Genomic DNA, 20487 nt, shown 5'->3' on the forward strand with positions numbered 1-20487 from the left:
ACCGCTAAGAAATGTCGTCTCTTTGTAGGACGAAACTTGGCCACATGCCAGTTATTACCTTTTGCAAGACTGACTGTTTTTGGTTTCGGTCACATTGGCTGTCAAGGAATGTCAGGAATTCTGCTGAACATGTTTGAAATGGAATAGCAAACAATAGGTCTTTGATTCAAGTATAAAAATATAAAAACTCTAGCATTAATTTAACTTGTGCTGGTGGTGCTGAGTGGTGAGCTCTTGGTCTGTCTATACCATTTTTGTCTTCATTTCTTCTACTCTGTGTTAAGAAGCTTACTGAAAATGGCACACGGGTTCTCTTTTCATCTGGATTTGATGTCATTTTTGGACATATTTGTTTAGAGTGTAATTAATCTGTACCAGTAAACATGTTTTCTTGCAATTGCAAATGCAAGATTATCAGTTTTTCCTCTGGAAGGGAAGGTAATTCTTCATCTGCTTTTTTATTAATGGGTTTACTGCACTCTTTTTTGCTGTACATATAGTTGGAAAACACATGCATTTATGATTATTCTTATTTGTAATGTAACCTTTGATCTTCGTCCTGGGAGATAATTTTGATAGAAAGTCAAAGCTAACAGTTACTACAACAGACAGTGACAGAGGAACTTACTATGCAATTAAAATTATAGTGTATTAATAAAGACTCCTTTGCATCTGTTGTCATTCTCCTTGAGAGCCCTAGCACAATAACCCAGTTCTCTTCAGTACTAGTTTGTGAAGGTGTATTACAACTCTGCCAATGCTGTTGTGTTATGAACAAGTCAGACACTTAATACACACTGTAGGATGCAACAGCAAAAAAAGAGAATTTACTCTTTAACAAGCATGAAGGTGTGGTGGACATAACTTAACATGGATTTGATGTGAGTTCAGTGTCCTGCTGCCAGTTGTGGACTCCTAAGCCAAGCTGACTCCTCTGGTATGTTCTCCCACCTGTGCTGATTTGTGGCCCAGAGATTTCTTGAACTTAAACCCACTTTTTAATTTAAATGCTTTTTATGGAGTTGTCTATGAATTTGTGTAGGCACTTTTTAAATCTATGCAAAATAATAGTATTCACATACTATGCCAAGAATTCAAGAGTTCACCTACCCGTGTTGTCTGAATGACTGCCACGTGTTTGATGCTTATCTGCTAATTTTGCTCAATGATGTCTGTTTCTTCTGTTGAAGAACTGTGAACAGTTGTTACCTACAGCTTTCTTCCTTAGGTGGTGTTAAAGATTCTGTTCCCAGCTGTTTCTTTTCCTGGGGGAAGACCCCTTGTCTGTTAACCATTCCTTGTACCTGTGGACATGCTGTTTTGAGCACCGTGGTTGTGTCCTTCTCTGTGCCTCTTTCAGTTCTCTTATATACTTTTTGAGATAAATAAGAACCAAGATGGAATGTGGTATTAAGGATGGATTTTATACAGTGACATAATGTGTCCCACTTTTTAAAAATCTTTTATAACAATTCTTCACACTTCTTTTGTTTTACTACTACTGCTATTTTTATTATTTCAGAATCTCATTCCAAAATGAATACCTTTTTCACATCTTGTCATCATCAGTTTGACATTAGGATTCTGGACTTTCTTCAACTTACATGCTTTACTTTACATCTCTCTACAGTGGATTTCTTGTGCTAGTTTAATATCTGCTCACACAGTTGCAAAAAGAACTCACAGTACTGTAGATGTTTCTTGCTTTTGTAGCTTAGAGTAGGTTAGAATTATCAAAAACCTTCATGTTTATAAAAATGGCATTAATATTTTCACAACATTTAAAGTATACAATTATTTGTGCAGTACAAGTCGTATGTGATATTAATAACAGGACTGGATATTTTGATTTGATTCCCATTGCATTAATTTACAAACTCAATCTTTTGCAGTTTTGTTGCTAGAGAAGATGGAACATGATGACATTAGTAATAAAACTCTGAAGATTACAGACTTTGGTCTGGCTAGAGAGTGGCACAGAACAACCAAAATGAGTGCAGCAGGGACTTACGCATGGATGGCTCCAGAAGTTATCAAGTCCTCCATGTTTTCTAAAGGAAGCGATATTTGGAGGTAAGAAGTTTGTCTGCTGAAGACCATGTTCAGTAGACCTATGCTGAAGTTTTCTCATGAACTTTTATTTGGATATTTTGGTGGTTTCCTAGGTTATTATCCCAGCATATGGCAAGTATAGCTGTTCTAAGAAACATAGTAATTTCACATTATTTAGTTCGTTTGATCTACCTGTAGTTATTAATGACTTACAGATTTGGGTGAGAGAGGGGGAAAAATAACAGAAAAGCTCCTTTTTTTTTTTTTTTTTTTTTTTTTTGGGAAAACAAGATCTCATTATGGGAAGCCTTTAAAATATCTCTTGGTTAAGATACCTAAGTATTTATATCTGGAGTCTTAATATAAACAGCCATGTGCTCTTGATACATTAGCATATGATTGATCTCAAATTGGTGTGTTTAATTTATATCATGTGTCTGAAAAGTCTCATTCTGCATAAAGGAATTGGCACCAGCCAGTTATTACCATATATAGTCTGATAAATAAACGTAAGCTGCAAACCAGAACTTTGCCAGATGTTAACTCAGATGCGTGATGGTTTTTAGGAATCTAGAATGTTATCATGTGTAAAAGTGAATATCATATCTAAGTGTTTATACGTGTAGAGATTTTGCTTCTAGTAGCTGGAGTGAGGACACAGTGTTAAGCACAGAATTGTTTTAACTTGCTCTCTAATTTTAAAGATGGGGAACTCCCTGTGTTATATTTGTGAATTTCTTGTTAAAGACATTATTGTGGATCATATAAATATTATGGCTCTCAAAACTGATGCTATTTTTGAGTGATGTAGTGTGGGATACGTGTATTGTAGAAAGGCAATTTAAACTTAAGTTTTAATTTAGTTCTGTCTTTTGAGTGGGGAAAAGCAGTGATTGCACAATAGGCTCTAAAAGCTGCTGTGCCTCACCCTGAAAAGTCTACATTTCCTTTCTTTTTGAAACGTTTTCTCTCTGAAGGATCCAAGGTAGCTATTTGGGGAAGGAGGGGTGGACTTTAATCTGTTCTCTCATGCCTTATGCATGTTCTGTGTTGTATAATTCTTAAATATGGGCCTATTTTGCTTAGATGCCTGTTATTCTCCAGCATGAAGTAATATTTTTGGTATTCTCAGAATGTTTATATATCTGCGCTACTGTTTTGTGACACCCATTTGTCTTGTGTCTGGAATTGGTTTTCAGCATTTTGTTTACATCAGTTTGAGTTGATGCCCGGTTAAGAAACATCTTTGGCTTCATTCTTTTTTTCCTTCTTCCTTTTTTTCTTTGATTTTTTTCTTTTGCGGGGTGGAGGTTGGGTGTAGGCGTTTCCCTAATCAGCTGTATTCCGTGCTTAATTACAGGTCCTGTCCAGTCTTGTTGCTGTGATTTTAGGTATCTGAGGGGGTATGCTTTGGTGCAATTATTTTATATTCTCCTGCAACATTAGTTTACATTTTTGGAACCTACAGTATTTCTCTTCTTCGCCTTCTCTCCTGCACGCCTCTCTTGTAAAAATGTAAGTATTTAGCTCAATGATGGACGTCTAACAGGAGAGGTTTATAAGTAGAAAGGCTGTGTTGTACAGTATAGTTTAGGCCTTCTTGGCTTCTAAACATTTTCTGCTTGCTGCACCTTGATCTATTCTGTTGCTTATCTTTACTCTTTCTTTAAAAGAAAGGCAAATAAAGAACACCTTGATTACAGGAGTGTTTTGGTTTTTTTTTTTTAAAAAAAGCATTCAGGTTACAAGTTTAAGTATGGGTCTCTCTGAGGCAAGAACACAGTATATGTCAGGAAAGTTTTGAGCTTCAGTTACATATTCTGAGTACCGGGTCTCCAAAAGAAGTCTGCAGACCTCTTATTTTAAAAGAAAAAAAAAAGGCTGTTGAAGCTGCTTAAGTGTACTCATGTTTGCAGCTAGTCTTACAGAATTAGCCAGTGCTTGGAAATGTTGTGGGAGTGTTTTCACACAGAGTCTTCCAGGCTGCACATTCTCAGGTGTCATCCTAGACAGCAGAACTGGTGCTTTCTAGGCCCTGCATGTGTAACCTTTTTGCTTCCCGAACCAGACTACTGCAGGTATTACTCTCAGGCACATGCTTCCAAATTCCTAAACAAGAATTCCACTCTTTCCACCCTCCCCTTCATCAGTCAGCACACTTTTTTTTTTTTTCTTCAGTGGTGTGGCAGTCTTGGTTTTGTGTATGGAGCCTGAAAGTGCAAACATGCCCATAGATGTCCCGGTGCTGGCAGTGGACTTCATTGGTGGGCTTCACAGTAATGCGTGCCTCCAGCCTGCATGTGCATGGCAAAGTGGCTTTTGATCTTTTCTTAAAAGCTCTTTTGTAGAAGCTCTGACTGTTCACCCAGGACAACTGTACATGAGCTGGTAAAATTTAATGCACAAAGTATCTGCTTCTATAGTAGAAAGAATTAATAAGTAGTTGTTGTCCGAGATAACAATGGATTAGTAGCTCCTCAAAACTCCAGCGTGGCAGGATTAGAATGCCTTTGGGGTTCATCCCCACAGTTTTCCCCCCACAGCATTGGCTTTTTGGTACTTGAAGACTACTTCTACTAAAAGAGATGCGTTCAGACTATTACTGTGTTGGTCTGTTTAAAATTTTACAACCACCGTTGTGGCACTGTTCAGTGCTACTTAAGATTAAAGGCTTGCATTGTAGATATAACTAAAGATAATAGAGTGGCACAACTTTTAATAAAAGGATTATTTCTTTTTAGTTAAATTTATTGTTCTGTTTAACTTCAGGGTTCATGCTAAAATATGTCTAAAATAGTCTGAACTAGAGAATTCCTTGAATTCGGAACAGTATGCACTTGCTGAGGGAGCATGATATTATGATTTCTCTAAGCACACAGATGAGAATGTAGTTCAGTAGAGTTCCTCCATCACACATAAAATGTGTATGTATTGCAGAAAGTGTTGTACTCATTGTTAGAAGTACCGCTGATTTAAAACAAAATTGTAATTCATTGTTTTGTCCTCCTTTAGGTATATAAGCAATTGCAGAGATTAGACTAGGAAAAATTGGGAGGAAAATATTAAGAAGCCAAATACTCCTCTTCATATTTTCTGTTTTTCAGGAATAGACCATATTCTTCAGCTTTTGATTAAGGGTGTTAGCACTATAATTTCCTCAGTTTTCTAAGATTTTTGCAATAGGCAAAACTTCTTAGTTGAACAGAACATAAATAAACAAATTACTGCTGATATTCATGCTCATATTGTGTAGTTAGCTGTCTTATTATTTATTGAAGTGATGTTGTACAGTCTTGTATAATGCTAAATGACTTTCTTGTCAAGGAGAAAGTAATAGAAGAACTTTAATAGCGTGTGGTGTTCTCCCTGTCACATGTACTGTAGTTGAGGTGATATTTCTAGTACTAAGGGGTACGTAGTAAGGGAAGGGGTACAAAGCCCTGACCTCCCCGGTGCTGTACGCAGTTCTCTTTACATAGGAGAGCTCAGTCCAGCCCTGCAAAACTTCCAGGTAGTTTCTTTGCACAGCTGGAGAGAAAGGGCAAGAGAAATACTTTGTATTCTGGTTTTGTCCCTATGTCCGCTCACTTTACTACTCAAAAGCAGTAATAGATTGTCCTTTGTACCCTAGTTCTACAGACAGTGGTTCCCTGGCAGGAAGAGGAGGTGGGGATGGGGGTGGGGAACACAACCCCAAATAAACCAGTCATAAAGTCCACTTTAGGTTTACCTTCTAGAAAGGTATTATTCTTACTTCCACAAAAATGACTGTGAAAACCATCCATTTCAGTGGTGGTGGGATGGGAGCTCTAGAGCAAGAGCAGCGAGTGTTCTGTCCCAGCCTTTGGTAGGGGCTTGGGTCATTTGAGCAAGCCAAGCGCTGGACATACAGACCCGAAGAAGATAAAAGAAGCAACACCCAGCTCTTCTGGAATGGAGAGCATAGCAGAAATTCTTACAATTAGTGTTGCTGCAATAGGAATTGCTATGATTCTTTATTTCTGTATGTGACACTGAGGAAAGATCTCTATAGGCCACCACCTGGAGGCAATGTTTTGTTTGTTTGTGGTTTGGTTTTTGTTTGTTTGGTTTTTTTTTATCCTAGCATGGAGAAATTAGTTGTGTGTGTAATAAATTCTCAATCTTATTATATCTTCTGTGGGAAGTGAAAAGTTAACGGGCCTTTTTAGAGCACACAAGAGATTAGAAATGCACACTTCCAGATAAAGCTGGGGCTTTTCTGGTGTGTTTTTTTTTTTTTTTTTTTAATAGCATGTACATCTAGGTGAATTGCTGTGAAATGTTAGGAAAGGGGATTAGCCTGAATGCTTGGTGGAGGTTTTTTGTTTGATTGGTTTCTGATGAGGAGAAGGTTGCTTGGTTTCCTGTTGTTCAGACTTCTGCTTGTAAACAAGATTTACATGATACTAGCATTTCTATAAAAGAGACTTCAGGCTACGTTTTGGATAGGAGTGTGGGCCCATCTTAGAGTTGCATCCGATTTGGTTAATCACTCAGTAGAAAGGCGCAAGATGACTGAAGTAGAGCTGACTCTTAAAGACATTCACGTTTGATGTGGGAAATCCTCATGAATTTCAGTGCATGGTTGGACAGATGCTTGTTTGTTCTTAAGTGAACAATGCGTCAGCATTCAAAAAATAACTGTTAAAAAAAATATTACCTTTTGTAGTTACGGAGTGTTGCTGTGGGAACTGCTTACAGGAGAAGTTCCTTACCGTGGCATTGATGGCCTTGCTGTGGCTTATGGAGTTGCTGTCAATAAGCTCACCTTGCCCATTCCATCCACCTGCCCTGAACCATTTGCAAAACTAATGAAAGGTATCTATGTTGTTTCTTCCTTTGTTTTTAAATAGTTATGTTTTGGGAGTATGTATCTTTGCCTGTAATAGTCATGGGGTTGCAAAATAAACACCCCATTTGATAATGTGCTGTGTACAAAGGATTTTGTTTTTCTTTTCACAGCAACCTGGTGTTACAGGCAGTTGAATGTGTTTCTGAGGAAGTCATACAGTATTACAGCATATGATATCAGTTATTCAGTAATGACAGAGTACATTTTTTGCTCTGGTTTTGCCGATTTCCTTTTACACTCAGATTGCACTAATTTTTGCAAACTACAGGATATACACAGGTCACACTCTACGGATCAGTACAAGATCAAGATTAAAATCTTAAGTGGAAGAACTGCATATGCGTTTTTTTTCCCCTCAGTGTTTCTTCCTGAATGTCAAAAATGTTTTGGAAATACTTTAGAGAGAAATCAACATTGCTTGCTCTCTGTTTCCTTGTGTTTAGTAACTTTACCTCTTATCTGGATCCCTTCTGTGCAGTACTGCTAGTTTTGCTATTTCAAGTGCTAAAGTTAGAGATGAAAAAAAATTGACTCTTAATATAAAAACAGCTGAGTACAGGTAGGTAGATGCCACTTCTGTAAATGGAAAAGGAACTAGGGAAACCTTGCAGATAAAGGGAACACATTAGAACTCGAAGTACACTAGCAAGTAACTTGAAATTCATGTAGCTCTTCTTAAAGTTCTATGTATTATTAAAAACTGATGGGATTTTGATAAATTCTAGAATGCTGGGAGCAGGACCCTCATATCCGACCATCGTTTGCCTTAATTCTTGAACAGCTTACTGCCATTGAAGGGGCAGTTATGACTGAAATGCCTCAAGAGTCTTTCCATTCCATGCAAGATGACTGGAAATTGGAAATTCAGCAGATATTCAATGAATTGAGGACCAAGGAAAAAGTAAGTTGATTTTTCCAGTTGCATGGTAGTGAAGGAAGTGTATGTGTCTATGTGTGATATAGCAGTTTTGAACTTTTGAATTGTGGTTTACCAATATAATGCTGAAAACCTGATTTAGTAATGCAGATATATAGGATCAACTACTTGAAAGAGAGGATTTAAATGTGATTTAGTAGTGCAGATACATAGGATCAACTACTTGGAAGAGAGGATTTACTCTCTAAAACATTAAGTTGTCTGTTCTTGTTGGTGAAGGTATTCTTAGATTCCATTAATATGTTTCTGGACAGTATGATATATAAGCTCTTTTTAAAACATTTTGTTTTTTCTTGGGTATTTGAATGCATCACTTAACAAACAAAGCAGAGTTTATTTACCCCTTAGCTAATCTTTATAAGCACTGCAATTTTTCATCTGCTGCTGAACATCCTCCTCAGCTGTGTGAATGAAAAACTTTTCATCCTGTTATATGACTGTACCATGTGGCTTTTTTTTTTTCTTTTTTTCCAAAAGTGAGATGGTGTGTTTCTCTTTTCTTCCTGAACAAATGGATAATATTGATCTCTTTCAGTGTCACAGTTTTGGAAATATTCTTGCCAGCTATTAATAAGATTAATTAGGTCACACTTAAACTCCTGAATCAACAAATCCATCTTCCTTTTTTTATTATCCAGATTCCTGTCACTGATCTTTTTTTGCATAATCTCGTATCATTATATATTTGTGCTAAACGGATGCCCATTGTTGATTCTCTTTGCCCTCTCTTTTAGCTGCTTCAACTAGTTTTTGATCATGCTGAGCTTTATATTTTTCTTTAGATAACTTGGTAAAGATAACAATTGGAATAGGCCAAGTGTCCTCTTGAGTCCCTGTTAGAAATGCTTCTAGTAGGAAGAGATTTCTTCTTTGCAAGTCTTTAGGCAGTATAATTATTGTCCAGTATATATTTGCTGATATTTTTCATGACACAGTAGTATATGAGGAAGAAGAGAATTGAGATGCAGTAAGCTGTGAAGAAATCTTTTTAAAAGACATAGTCACGTAACTTTGACAAAAGCAAAAACTAAACTCTCATCTTGTGAGTCACTGTCAGGAGCCTTTGTCCCTCACTTGTCAGTGTCGTGACTGGCTGTCTGTGGACTCTTGGTTGGTGATGGGTGTGACATTACAGATCTACTGTAATATCAGCACATGTGGTATAAAACTTGATTGATGGCTACTAAGATTGCAGTGTCATCAGTAATAATCTTCCATACTTAGTCTCTGCCTTTCCCTCCACCCTCTGCTTTTCCCTCTCCCATCTGGGTACACAGGCTGCTGCGGCTGGGCTGGGAGCCACTGGAGCTACCAGGTTACAGTCCCTCGTCAGAGAGTTGAGACTTTCCTTTTTACTTGCTGTGCGTTTATTTGCCACAGCCTGCCAGAGGGCATAGCTCTCTGGCCACCCAGAAACTGCTCAACCAGCAGTTTTGCACGTTTTACTCTGGGAGCAACTGTAAAGGGCATTCCCTTTTTTAGTTTTCTGGAGTCATTAGTCCAGTGTGAGATTTCCCATTGAAGAAAAATCTGACTAAATCAAGGTTAGGATTAAATAAGTTGGTGCAAAGCTTTGGGAGAAGAGTCATTGTTGGTGTGAAACTGAGTTAGGCTTAATTGGAGAGGGGAAAAGATAAAATGAGACTTACTTCTCATATACGAATGTAAATGCACCTACAAAGGCATCTTCCCTAATCAAGTAAACCTGTTTAAGAATAAAAACGTGTAACTTTGACTTAGACAAGGTTTTCATATATGCGGGCTTATTTAATTTGGCACATTATCAATTTTGCTGACAGGTATTAGAGAAGAAGTAATGTATATGGAGTATTTATAGAATAATAAAACAAAAAAACCCTGCATGGAGTCTCATGACCTGTAAAAGAGGATCTTCTGTAGCTGCAGGAATTTCCTCAAGGGCTTTCTGTAAATGAGTGATGGTGACGCCCACTCCAAGAGAAGATCACAATCTTCTTTTGACAAACATTCTTGAGCAATTTAAATATAGAATTCTTCCCTACCTTCCTTACAGTGGGTGTTTCAGTTGTAGAGTGGTGTAAAAACATTGCATAATTAATTGCAGTAAGTCTGGGTTTAATTAGTTTATTTGGAGAAGAGTAAATGCTTAATCTCTCAGTGAGGAAACTATTACTTTTTCTAGACTGTCTGCCTTTTCAGGGTCCTCAGTGTTTGCCTTGTTACGGAGCTTTATGGAACCTGGATTTGGGGACAACAAGAGATGGATAATCAACAGTGTCTCCTAATACATCTTTATTACTGTATTAATGCAGTAATAAACATCTTTTCTATTTAAACTCTAAAGTACCTTTATTCTAAATTTGAATTCTAAATTTCTGATGATTTTTAGCAGATTTTGGTAGCTGAAGATTATGATAATTTTAAGATCGTAGATTTACAGCTGTTTAGCCTTGGGGATTAGTTTACTCTGAAAAATTAACTAGCTTCCTTACTAAAGCTTTTCCTGCCCAAAAATAAAGAAGAATGAAGGGAAAAGAACAACTGTTCTGTGACATTGATTGTTGGAGACTATGTGGTGTAATTCAGTGGTTAGTAGATGTTTGATGCTATACAGATACCTGCTAGATTTTAATTAAGAAACAGCTGTCTTCTGTCTTATGACTTGCTTTATCCTATTACACTAATCCTCATTTAGTGTAATACTGATTGCTTTTCTAGATAGAAAAGTGCTACTTAATACATGTCTGAAAAACAGGAAAGGTTAGAAAATTAAAAATAAAGGCATTAATTTGTGTATTCGTCAGGTCATTGACTTTGTTAGTGCATAGGAGCTACCTAAGAGCAGCCCTCATGCTGTGAAAGAGTGTCTGGCCTGAAGTACTTTGAGCACATTTTCTGCTAGGCTGTAAGCTGATAATCTTTAATTGGATGTGTTGTTCCCATTGCCAGTGCTTACCTACCTTAAATACAGTGACTCAAGGGGTTAAAAGGAAACCTGTGTAATACTTGTTTGTGTCCAGATACAGACTCCTGGTTTACGCAAAATGGAAAACTGTCGGAAGATCATAGGTGCATGTTAGGTGTATATAGTGCATCATGAAAACAGACAAGGAAATACAACATACTGTGCACTTTGTATTTCCTTCAGCACAACCTTCACATTATTACTTAGTTTCACTTGTGTGACTCTTATCTTCAGGAGCTTCGATCACGAGAAGAGGAGTTGACAAGAGCAGCTCTCCAGCAAAAATCTCAAGAAGAATTACTTAAGCGCCGTGAGCAACAGTTAGCAGAACGCGAGATCGATGTACTGGAGCGTGAGCTGAATATCATGATATTCCAGTTAAATCAAGAGAAACCCAATGTTAAGAAGAGGAAGGGCAAATTTAAAAGAAGCCGGTTGAAACTTAAAGATGGACACAGAATTAGTTTGCCTTCAGGTCTGCAATTAAAAAATCACAGTATATGTTACAATGAAATATGGAGGGTTCAGTTTAATGGTTAAAGTCTTCAGTATTGGCTGCTATTTTGATCCTAGGTCCTTCTGCCCTAATAGTGCAGAAGGATATGGTAATAATTGTTTAGCCCTCCCTTTTTATTTTTTCCTAAGAAAGCAACATTCACATATCATATTCTTGTGGGTTAGTCCCCATTTTAACTGGAAGAATCTTTCAACTGCTTCAGCCAGAAGTCTGTTGTATCTGGAGGAAAAGGTTACAAGCATGGGAGCCAAATGATTTAAAAGTGGTTTGAAGTTCAGATTTTTTGTGTGTATGTGTGTGCAGATAGAGAAGTACCTTTTAATCACATCCCAGAACTTTCTAACATGATCTGTTTGCCCTAAACTTCCAAATACTCAGCGTAAAAGCAGCACTTTGGTAAAGGCTGGAGGTACAGGTGTGGTGTGTCCAAACTGGATGCTTGTTGCAGTTGCGAATACAACACAGCAGTTACAATCTTCCATGTCTTGCTTCTTGCAAGCCAACACTGTAATAGCAACAGACGATATTATCTCAGAATACAAATATGGTATAATTTGAGTGTTGGAGCATTTAATTCCACCCATGAACACATTAAAATGCCCCTTTTGCAAAGGAGGTGTGTTTGTAGAGAGTCAGGTTTTTCTGGTGTCAGGGGCAGGTTTAGTGGTGCCTTTTTGATGTTGCCACGAGATGGCACTGTGGAAACTCACGGTGACACCAGTGGTTGGAAAGCCCTCAGTGCCAGCACCAGCATCCTGGTGTTGATGAGCTTCCTTCCAGTGGCTTCCAGGTCAAGTCTGTCAGTTTGTTAATAATGCAATAAGAATTTAATGACACAGTAAAACAGGTCTGGTAGTTGGGAAGAGACAATGAGGACAGTAATATTTAGAATACTGTTTCAGCACTAGTGAAATGGGCTTATTTGTCCTTACTTTAAAAATAACAATAAATACAATAAAAATTACACTACAGCCTCCCAGGTGAGCATGTTAGATTGGTTTATACTGGATCACAAGCTTAAACTAAATATTGGTCCTTGTGTCCAGTTCTGTCCATATTTAACTTGAAAAAGTGATAAAATTAACAGTTTTACTCAGAGTATGACTTATCTGGATGATTCTTGACAAAGAGCTAAACTTGTCCTTGTGACAATCTGTTTTAAGAATAGCATACAATCTGATTGCACTGATGATGGGAATTAGAAAGGGGTATACTGGCAAATTTAATTTCATAATGTTTTTCCTACTTGCCAAGATGAATTATTCTTTTATCATTACATTGCTATAAATGTTTGTAATTCTGTAGTTTGGTGTGGGTTTTTTTCTGTCATGTTGATAGATGTGATTTCCTTGTTAATGCAAATTTTTATGTTGTATGTTAATTGCATGTTTAAAAAATAAGGCAAATCTGCTTTCCGTTAATATTGATTTGACTTGAAATACCAAGATTTTTCTTTCCCTCTATGACAACCAAAAACACTGAATAACAGCTTGTGATGTGGATGTGTCTCAGTTCAGGTCCACGTGGACCTACTTGCTTTTGTTGACATTATTGCAAACCTGTCATGTAGTGTCTGTGAAGGCCTGTTTGACTCGACATCTAAATTGTTACATCACAAGTTGGTTTGTCAGTGTCTTTAATATGAACATCTTTTACACTATCAAGTCTAATTCATTATATAGCTTTAATTGTTCTAAGAAGTACAGCAGTGTAACCTGAAGATTTTTTTTATTTTAGAACATTAAAGCAGATTTGTTTTATTCTCTTACAGATTTCCAGCACAAAATAACAGTGCAGGCATCCCCCAATCTGGATAAGAGGAGGAGTTTAAACAGTAACAGCTCTAGTCCATCAAGTAGCCCCACAATAATTCCTCGTCTTCGAGCTATACAGTGTAAGTCTCCACGATTTATATTTGTTCAATAAGAGACTGTTTGTTCCATACACTCACTAAAAAAACAGTAGTAGTGTCAAATGCAAGACAGACTTCTGCCTAATTTCTAGGTCCCTTAACTTGTTCTCACATTTGCGACTGGTTCTTCTGATGGGAAGGATAATCTTGCTACAATGCTGATTTTCAGTAATTCAAAATTATTGCGAATGCTTTAAATCATATATTTTCTTAATAACTACAGAAACTCATTAGTAAACTGACTGGGATAAACCAACGAAGAATCAAATTTTATAACAGCAAAAGGCAAGACCTCATGTTTACAACCCATACAAGATGGAAAACAGGTTTTTATTAGGTATTGGAGTTAGTAAATGAAATCAGTTAGGGACTATCGGGACAGGGGAGGGCATGGGGGAAGAAAAAAGAAAAAAAGAGAGATTCAGAGAATATGGGAGTAATGTCAGATAGAAAGGCTGAAGAACCAGCCAGCAACCCAGGTTGCTTATGTCTGAAAAGAAGCAAGCTTTAAGCAAATACAAAACCAGAAGAAAATAAAGAAGAAAGTTTGCTTTGAGTTTTTTAAAATCAAGAGAAAGAAACAAAAATAAAATTGTGGGTACACTTGTAGGCCAACATTATTCCATGTATACTGATGACAGAAGGGAAGGTGTGTTCATGCTCATGCAGTGGATGTAACATGAATATGGAAAAAAACCTGATAATATGGTTACAGTGAAGCCCTAATTTGTGTTTGGCAATGACATATGTAGAGATAAAAAACAATTCTTATAGGAGTCACTGCTTATCTTTGTACTGTCTGGTCTACTGTGCAAAGTAGATTGTCTAGTTATCCATATTCAGCATGGAATGCCATGTGAGATGAAAAAAACTCAGGTTTCTCTCTCTGTATGGAATCAGTGGAACCTGTTCCAGCTGATTGCATGTGGATGGTTACTATCTTCTCTTGTAAGGATAGTCACCTCTGAAGGAAATTACTTCAGCATCTGGCTTCATCAGATGTAAATAAAAGGGAGGGGAAATCACAGTGCATGGGGACTTTTTTTTCTGTATGCTGTTCAACATCTAGTTTAGAGATTATTTTTTTTTAAACCAACCTGAAACTTAATTTAAAAGTTTGGATAGCAACCAGATTTCTCATCTCCTTTGGAATATGTCTGCCTTATGAAATGCTTTTCATTGTTAATGTCTAAGGGAGAAGTGTTGTCTTTTTTGGCAGTAACTTTATTATTTGTTTGAACTGTAAGTGATAACAGTTTTGATTGAAGACTGTTACTACCCATATGTTGTGGATAAAGAAGAGAGGCAGACAAACCCTGTCTTGCTTTTCTTAATGAAAGTTTGACATGATTTAAGTCTTTTTCAGAAGTTAGCTGACATAGTATCTGTGTTGGTAATGGTTTCTTGACCTCAAATTGTGTGGTGGATTTTTTAGATTGCTTGTTTTTTTTTTTTTTACTGCAGAAAGGTAGGAAAGGTTTTTCTTAGCAAAATACCATAATTACATACAAACAAGACTGTCTTGTTTTATCTTTGATTCTCTCTCCTTGCTCTGTATGGAAGTGCTTGGAAATGAAGTGTCAGGTATTGGCATAACTCTGAAAACCTGAGGTTTTTTTTGAATGCATAGACTTATGTAAGCCATAGCAATGCCACTTCTTGCATGTGTGCTAAGTGCCACTGAGAATTTTTCCTTCTCTCTTTTTTTTTTTTTTTCTTCTAATTTGAGCAGGCATTTGTATTTGTAGGACTAGAACATACAGGACATCATAAAGGCTCTCCTTTAAAAGAAGTACACTTCTGCTTCTGAGTTTGCATCCCTAAGCTTTACCTAAAAGCTTGTCAGATCTCTCAGGAGTATCTAGCTGAAACAATTTAGATCCACACCCATCTGCACCTGTGCAAAATAAGTTCTCTCTCCCACAATAACATTTTTGTCTTGATTTAACTTCAAACTGCCTTTGTTTCAAGAAGACTTGCTCAAATACAGGTGATTTGAACAGGCATATCTAACAACTGGTTACTTGATTGCTTCACGTTATCATGAGCAAGACTATCTTTCAAATGTAATAAGTTTTTAAGTTAAAAATCTAGTTAATTGTAAATCTTGTTATTAAAATGAATTCAGCTGATTTTGAAAGATGCTTCAAATAGTGGAGGAAAACAGTAAGATGTATATCCAGAGCTCCTGGAATGTGGTTGAAGGTGGGAGTGTGAAGCGGTGCTGGCGAGGTGTGCACGGGCAGGCAGGACATTCTGTGCAGGAGCATGTCAAGGCCACCTCTTTTATCATGCTGTTATAACTTTGCTTTTTTTCTCTTGGATCTCTCCATCATAACTGTAAGCGTGCTGAGTTCATAGCAAGTTAATTTCCAGTTAGTCAATCATACACAAAAATGTATTTTTCTGAGTCTGGTCCTAGAAAAAGGATGCTCTCAACCCTACAGTAAAATCCCTCTGTTAAAAGATGCTCACTGCCTTTATAGATCCGGGCTTTATGACGCAAAGATGAAAATACAAGAAGGGAAACAGTTCTGTTTCTAAAATAAGTTTGACTAAGATCTCTACTACATTCTCTTAATTTTTTCCTCAGTGATTCCCAACACAGATACACACACAGCTAATGGCCGAAGGAACAGTGTGTATGTGTACCAGCAAGATGTAGATATCACAAGTGAATATGAACTTCCAAGTGGGGTTATGACAAAAGGCAAGATTTCATTATGTTTCAAAGGTGCTGGTGCTGTTTAACATAAACAGTTGAGACAGTGAAAGACTAAGCATTTAATGCAGGTTAGACACTTTTAAAGTATAATTTTTTTTTGGTGTAGTGAGAAAGAAAACATTGTCATAATTGGAATATTCTGTTTCATTTGATACCAATTATTCCACAGCATGTATTTTCTTCATTGGAATTTAAGTGCTCAGTCTAACTCACTTGTCTGAATTACCTAAATATGAGGAGCTCAGTTAAAGGAAGCATGGAAAATATGATCATTTTGCTCCTTCATTGTTAATTTGGGCCTCTTGTCGGCTCATAAATGATTTTTCTTGCTTGCTTATCTCTTTGGATCAATTCAGTTGTGTGGTAGTTTTTGTAAAAGAAAAAATCTCAATTTTTGTCTACAAACTGTGTTACTGTATCAAAATTGTTTTACAGTGGAGAAAACATTCTTTCTGTCAAAATATTTTGGTTTTAGAAAGAGTATTTATGTGTTGGGGTGTTTCTGTTTTTAAATCCAATCTCTAGTAACTTCAGATGAAAGCAACAGGACTTGGGGAAGGAGCACAACTTATCACCAAGAAGAGTTTGAAGATGTGAAGAGAAGTGTTAAAAAGAGAGGTTGTACATGGGGACCAAGTTCGGTTCAAACAAAGGATCGTGCAGATTGTAAGGACAAGTATGTCTACTACTTTTTGTTTGTTTGGTAGTACTAAGCGGTCCTAGTAATGGAATCACTAACATAGGTAGTGAAGGAGAAAAGTTCTGCAGTCTCTAGTTACAGGTAAAACTCAGTCCTACCTTTTAAATAATTTAGTAATTACATTATTAATGAGTCGCTCCTGCACATAGACTTAAGGATAGAACACTAACTTATCTTAAGGTTTTAGTGGCTCGTATCTTTTACCCTTTACCACTGGTTTTTGAGACTTGGAACATACTGGGATGCTGAGCTGTTAATGCACACCAGGCATTCATGGCGTGTGTGTCCAACTGCAAGCGTAGCTCCCAGTGGGCACTTCCAGGACCATTAAATAAGACTGATTTATGTGCATGTGTGAAGCACAATGCACACCAGCAACACCGTTTAAACTGAAAAACACGGTGTGGAAGAGTTCTGAAAGTCAGTTGAACGGCTTAACTTTCAGATTATTTTTTTCTGATTGCGGAAAACTAGAGGTCAGCAGTTTTTCTGAAGCAAGAGATTCTTTTCCTTGTCTCTTCCAGTATATATAATTATTTATAGTGCGCTTTTTTTCTTGGTAGAGACGTCCACTCATTAACATATGGCAGTAGTTAGTTCCAGACCATCTATTGAAACTGGCTTTATGATATTTTTGTTTGGTTTAAAGTCACTATGTTTAATAAATTTCCATTTCTTTGACACACTGAAACTGTTGTCCAGGTTTTCAAGAACTTTTTTTCTTCAATAGGTAGCCAAGACCCAGTTTTCTTTGGTTTTCTTTTTAGGCTGTTGTGTCATGAAACTTTAATCTTGTAAGGAGTAACTGATACATAATGCATGTATCAATTTATAATCATATGACTCTGTGCTATGATATACAAATTTCTTTACCTTTGGGAAGCTTTACTGTTTTCATGTTTATAGTTTAAAAAGAAAGATATTTTAGTAATTTTCTGTCAAAAGCGTTTATCCTCTGCAAATTCAAAGTAACTATTGTTATTTCAGAGTAAGACCTCTTTCAGATGGCAGTAACCCTTGGTCAACCCTTTTAATGAAAAATCAGAAGAGTGTTCCTTTAGCTTCACTGTTTGTGGATCAAGGTAAGAGCTCTATTTGAAAAAGTGGAAGGTGCCATATAATGGCATTAAGTCTACCTCCAGCATTATAAGTAGTATTGCTTGAATTTGTCAAGGATTATGCAGATTATTAGAGGGTAGTCATGCTACAAATAATTTTCCTGCGCAAAAGAAAACTGTCTATAAAAAATGCAAGTGTTAAAATCTTTACATTTCCATTATTGGCAGCTAAGAACTACACATGGTGTGTGAGCAGTACTGGACAGAGGTTCGTTTTTTTTTTTCCGCGTTTTCGAATTGCAGACTCATCTGTATATGAGGTCTGCAGTGACCTCTTTTTAGCTTCTTTTAAAAAGAAATGTCTGAATCAGTAGCTGTCTTGACATTTAAATGATCATTTATGACTTTTGTTGTTAGTGGGATCTGCATAGTTGTTTAAAAGAATGCGTATTTGTTTAAAAACCTGTAAGTCCAGATGTACTCCCAGATAGCAGTTGCCTGTTTTTTAAATGAAACTTATTCCCTAAATTTTCAAGAAAAAATAGGTAGATTTAAAATCTTAAAGTTGTTTAGGCAACACTTTGGGATTTACAGGTAAATCCCAAGAAATAAACATACTTCATCCTCTTAGGATCAGGAACATAATAGCTATATGTTGCTTTTTATGTCTGTTACTATAATGTGCTGTGGCTATACAATTATTGTAATATTATTCAAATTTTCACATACTTTGTGTACCACAGATACTCTTACGTGAGAAAATTAAGTTAGTAGTGTCAGGAAAAAACTGTCATATAATGTGGTGTCCATACCAGCAGCTAGATTGATGCCAGCTGGAGGAGGAAATAGTATGCTGCTTAAACACTGCTTTTTGCTGCTTCCCCCTGCCCCCTAGGAAAAAGGTGTTTTCATCTTGGTATATACTGGTAGGGGTATAAATCAAGGCTTCACAAATAGTAATTTTATAGAATCATTAGCTTGCTGCTACACCCCTACATACAGAGAAGATTACATATTTGCATTTATTTTTATTCTGTAGCATTCAGTAGTTTATAGTAGAATAACTCATGTAAGTCAAATTATATCTTCCGTTTTGTATGTCATTAGGTATGAGATGTCCAATTTACTTTTTACTGCAGACCACCATGGCCTAATGAATTAATTGGAAAAAGTTCTAGTAACTTACTGGAATTTGGAACACCGCTTAATTGAAAGTGTTGTAAAGAATGTGTTCCATATCTACCAGTTTGTGTATAGTCAATTACTTCATTGTAATCCATACACACAAATATTTTTCATGTTGTTTGTAAAGCTTTGCAAATCCTTTTGAGTTGCTGAAAAGATAAGATTGTAGCTAAATGGTCCTTCTGCTATTTTACAGACTGTCAAGAAAACATGAAGAGGTTTAGGCTTAGAATGTGTTTTTGAATCTTACAATGAGAGTCTCTGAGCTTCTGACGGCATTTAAAAGGATATATGGTGTACCTCAAGATTAACACTTGCGGGTGAAAAGATGTAATGGTGTATATACGCAGACATGACATAGCAAAATAGCTGAATTGCAATCTTAAAGTATACCATGATTTTTTCTAGGTGTCTGTACCGAGAAGAAATTTCTCCCTGAAGGTTTGGACAGTAAAAGACCAAAGCCAATTAAGTTGCCGAATCAGGCCTATATTAATCTACCTCCTTGGAAAGACGATCAGGGAGAGAACACAGTAGAACACGAGAGCTTTGAAGAAGGAACCTCTGCTAGTTCTACAAATAGTACTCCTCAAATGACACCTACAAACAGTCTGAGCAGGACGCTGCAGAAAAAGAAGACGGATTCTGTGCTGTATGGGTGTGCTGTCCTCCTCGCATCTGTTGCCCTGGGTTTAGATATCAGAGAGCTGAACAAATCGCAGGGTCCAGATGAACTCTTGCCTAAAGATGAGAAGAAGAAGCGTGATGGAATATTCCAGCGTGCTTCAAAGTTTCGTAGGAGTACCAGCCCTACAAGACTGCAGTCCAAGAAAGAGGAAACAAGTATTCCATCCCTAAGTCCAGCTGCAAATACTGTGAATCTCCTCTCTATGCCCTCCATTTCCACAAAATGCTTACTTCAACCTGACACTGAAGATGCGTTTGTAAGCGCTGTGATTGGTGATTGTGGTCCATGTAGTTCCACTGATGACTTTTCATCTGCAAATTCTGAAAGTAAGAGAGAACAGAGGATACAGCTGGCTTCTAACACAGTTTCTACAAGATTAAAAAATCAGCCTTTTAACCGTTGCCTGAAACAAGAATTTCAAAATGTGCCAAATGATTCCTCGATGAAGTTAAGAGTGTTGGGTCACAGACGAACCTTATCAGATGGGAACAATTTTCAGACCACAGGTAGGTAATTAAGGACTTAAACTATAGGGGATTTTTAAGTATAGAAACAAAATGTAGGGAAACTAACCATTCACCTTGAGTTGCTAAGATTTTTGTTACACTGTTGTGTTAGCTGAGCAACCACCATCATAACTGTATGTGGGTGAGCCATCTGTGACTGAACCCTAAAAAAACTACCTGCATGTGGAATAGTAGTGAGTGTGTATACAGAGATTTAAGGAGAATAGATGGTTCATTTTAAGGCAATATCTGTTTTTCTCAGGTATTGCAAAAATAGGTTTCCCTGGTCTTTTAATGTTGTTGAGAACCTGCTTTTTGTGACATGTAGAATATTAGCATTATGGCTGAAATAAACTGACACTTTTGGGTGTGCATGCATTATGTCATTGG

The 20487-nt window shown here is 36.9% G+C and overlaps 1 protein-coding gene across 2 annotated transcripts in view; it reads left to right on the forward strand.

Annotated features, from left to right (window-relative positions):
- MAP3K21 (mitogen-activated protein kinase kinase kinase 21) overlaps positions 1-20487 on the forward strand; it is a 43235-nt gene that overhangs the window by 18778 nt on the left and 3970 nt on the right. Inside the window, exons 2-10 of one of the 2 annotated variants that reach the window (XM_065057773.1) lie at positions 1893-2073; positions 6743-6891; positions 7651-7826; positions 11041-11281; positions 13095-13217; positions 15829-15945; positions 16486-16636; positions 17648-17742; positions 19312-20097. In XM_065057773.1, coding sequence (XP_064913845.1) covers positions 1893-2073; positions 6743-6891; positions 7651-7826; positions 11041-11281; positions 13095-13217; positions 15829-15945; positions 16486-16636; positions 17648-17742; positions 19312-20097 — 2019 coding nt within the window. The remainder of the gene's footprint in view (positions 1-1892; positions 2074-6742; positions 6892-7650; positions 7827-11040; positions 11282-13094; positions 13218-15828; positions 15946-16485; positions 16637-17647; positions 17743-19311; positions 20098-20487) is intronic. The other variant, XM_065057774.1, reaches the window with a different exon arrangement.

The sequence above is a fragment of the Columba livia genome, chromosome 3, assembly GCF_036013475.1.
Source record: "Columba livia isolate bColLiv1 breed racing homer chromosome 3, bColLiv1.pat.W.v2, whole genome shotgun sequence".
Classification (NCBI taxonomy): Eukaryota; Metazoa; Chordata; class Aves; order Columbiformes; family Columbidae; genus Columba; species Columba livia.